The 3,399-nt window shown below is 40.1% G+C and overlaps 1 protein-coding gene across 2 annotated transcripts in view; it reads right to left on the bottom strand.

The window, feature by feature from the left end:
- LOC311120553 (uncharacterized protein) overlaps nucleotides 1-1,353 on the bottom strand; it is a gene marked incomplete at its 3' end in the record, with an annotated part of 61,552 nt that extends 60,199 nt beyond the window's left edge. Inside the window, exon 1 of one of the 2 annotated variants that reach the window (XM_084195139.1) lies at nucleotides 979-1,353. In XM_084195139.1, the coding sequence (XP_084051265.1) occupies nucleotides 979-1,036 (58 nt within the window). In that variant the 5' untranslated portion in view covers nucleotides 1,037-1,353. The remainder of the gene's footprint in view (nucleotides 1-978) is intronic. The other variant, XM_084195140.1, reaches the window with a different exon arrangement.
- Nucleotides 1,354-3,399: the final 2,046 nt, after the last annotated feature.

Here is a 3,399-nt window from a genome sequence, read left to right on the forward strand (position 1 = left end):
CCCCAAGTCATGTGAATTTCTATCTCTAATTCAACCTAAGCTTGAATCATTACCAGAGGTTGTAAGGCTCTGGTTTTAATCATCAATGATTCAAGGTCCACAACCAACAAGTATTATCTGTATATTTATTCATGGAGAGCTCTGGCGCCAAAGACACAAACGTACGATTTTATACCTCCTGGACTTGACTCCTCCCACCTTTAGTTGGCTTTTCTAAACAGTTTCCGCCTTCCCCCTTGAATGTTTAGTACCGCCCCCTCTGTTAGTGGGTTGACACTACATGATAATTCTAACATTTATACTGTATTTGGGGTGAAATCCTTTAGTCATTATTCTTAAAATCCAAATTAATCTAACACCCCATTACCAAACACCTGCATCACAACGTTGTACTGGAACAGAAGTCTAACTTACCAAACACCTGTATCACAACGTTGTACTGGAACAGAAGTCTAACTTACCAAACACCTGTATCACAACGTTGTACTGGAACAGAAGTCTAACTTACCAAACACCTGTATCACAACGTTGTACTGGAACAGAAGACTAACTTACCAAACACCTGTATCACAACGTTGTACTGGAACAGAAGCCTAACTTACCAAACACCTGCATCACAACGTTGTACTGGAACAGAAGTCTAACTTACCAAACACCTGCATCACAACGTTGTACTGGAACAGAAGTCTAACTTACCAAGCACCTGTATCACAACGTTGTACTGGAACAGAAGCCTAACTTACCAAACACCTGTATCACAACGTTGTACTGGAACAGAAGTCTAACTTACCAAACACCTGTATCACAACGTTGTACTGGAACAGAAGTCTAACTTACCAAACACCTGTATCACAACGTTGTACTGGAACAGAAGTCTAACTTACCAAACACCTGTATCACAACGTTGTACTGGAACAGAAGTCTAACTTACCAAACACCTGTATCACAACGTTGTACTGGAACAGAAGTCTAACTTACCGGTGATGTCACAATACAGAGACAATAATGAAAGAAGTAGACCAATCACAATCTCCATTTTCCCCCTAACAATCAACGAACGTCCCTCAGTAAAGTATTCCGTTATTCTGTTAGACTTGCTGAAGAAGAAATGCGCTTCTGCTTTTCAGAAGACCGTTGAAAGTGAAAGTATTCTTTACTGGAAACACCCCAATGACTCCTCCTCTTCCTCTCACAGTCTTCTATTCTCTAGAGCAGTGGTATTTAAAATTGGGGTCGTGACTTCGCGCGGAGGGTCGCCCCATAAAATAAAGTATAGGTTATTGTATGGGACAATAGGAGAGGATGGAGGTGGGGTGAGAGGAGAGGAAGAGGGTAGAGGCAGGAGTGCAGATATATCAACCAATCAACATCAGCATTGTCACACACAATAATTCATTGTCACACTTGTGCCCAATCTATCTGAGAGATAGATAACTGAGAGAGAGAGAGAGGGCGAGAGAGAGAGAGAGAGGACGAGAGAGAGAAAGGGCGAGAGAGAGAGAGCGATTGATAACAGAGAGAGAGAGGGTGAGAGAGAGAAAGAGAGAGAGAGGGCGAGAGAGAGAGAGGGAGAGAGAGGGCAATAGATAACAGAGAGAGAGAGAGAGAGAGAGAGGAGAGAGAGAGAGAGAGAGAGAGAGAGAGAGACAGAGAGAGAGACACATAAGGACAGTAGTCTATAATGGAGTGTTGTTTAGGTTAGTTTTTTTATCAAACAGAACCGGAATCACAGAATCATTCAAGAGTTTTATTTTACATTGTAGAATAATAGTGAAGACATCAAAACTATGAAATAACACATATGGAATCATGTAATAACCCAAAAAGTGTTAAACAAATCAAAATATATTTTATATTTGAGATTCTTCAAATAGCCACCCTTTGCCTTGATGACAGCTTTGCATACTCTTGGCATTCTTTACTATTATCCTACAATTTAGAAAATAGTAAAAATAAAGAAAAACCCATGAGTAGGTGTGTCCAACCTTTTGACTGGTACTGTATATTCTCATATTCCCTGATCAATTAAGTTCACGGTGTCACCATGGTAACAGTTACTAGGCAGGGTTGTCCGGTCGCCAGGGCGCTAAACAGAGGAAGTGAATCTGCAGGGCAGGAAGTTGATTAGATCTGACAGATAGGGGCAGATTACTTCTGCTCTTTTTTTTTCAACACTTTTTTTGTTGTTGTTTTATTTTTACTTTTTTTGTTAAAATAAATGCACTGTTGGTTAAGGGCTGTAAGTAAGCATTTCACTGTAATGTCTGCACCTGTTGTATTCGGCGCATGTGACCAATAAAATTTTATTTTATTTTATTTGATTTGAATCTCTCAAGAGCTCTAGTCTGGAGACCACCTATACACACACACAGTCATCATGAAATTTAACATTGGAACTGGCGCTCTTAATTTGATTCAGTGGCTGGTGGTGGGGAGGAAGTGGAGGGAGAACTTAAACTAACAGCAAACGCTGACACAGATATACTGACACAGGAAATGCATAAGGAAAAAGACACTGCCATAAAGACAGCCACACCCAGCCACACAAACACACTCAGTTTCCATCCAGCAGAAACAACTAAACTACTACTACTAATACTGTAGTGTTGTCAGTAGAGTAGGTCATACTAGACTACTACTACTAGAATACTGTAGTGTTGTCAGTAGAGTAGGTCCTACTAGACTACTACTAATACTGTAGTGTTGTCAGTAGAGTAGGTCCTACTAGACTACTACTACTAGAATACTGTAGTGTTGTCAGTAGAGTAGGTCCTACTAGACTACTACTACTAATACTGTAGTGTTGTCAGTAGAGTAGGTCCTACTAGACTACTACTACTAGAATACTGTAGTGTTGTCAGTAGAGTAGGTCCTACTAGACTACTACTACTAGAATACTGTAGTGTTGTCAGTAGAGTAGGTCCTACTAGACTACTACTACTACTAATACTGTAGTGTTGTCAGTAGAGTAGGTCCTACTAGACTACTACTAGAATACTGTAGTGTTGTCAGTAGAGTAGGTCCTACTAGACTACTACTAGAATACTGTAGTGTTGTCAGTAGAGTAGGTCCTACTAGACTACTACTACTAGAATACTGTAGTGTTGTCAGTAGAGTAGGTCCTACTAGACTACTACTACTAGAATACTGTAGTGTTGTCAGTAGAGTAGGTCCTACTTGACTACTACTAGAATACTGTAGTGTTGTCAGTAGAGTAGATCCTACTAGACTACTACTACTAGAATACTGTAGTGTTGTCAGTAGAGTAGGTCCTACTAGACTACTACTACTAGAATACTGTAGTGTTGTCAGTAGAGTAGGTCCTACTAGACTACTACTAGAATACTGTAGTGTTGTCAGTAGAGTAGGTCCTACTAGACTACTACTACTAGAATACTG

This window comes from Coregonus lavaretus (genome assembly GCF_964263955.1).
Source record: "Coregonus lavaretus genome assembly, contig: HAP1_SCAFFOLD_47, whole genome shotgun sequence".
Lineage (NCBI taxonomy): Eukaryota > Metazoa > Chordata > Actinopteri > Salmoniformes > Salmonidae > Coregonus > Coregonus lavaretus.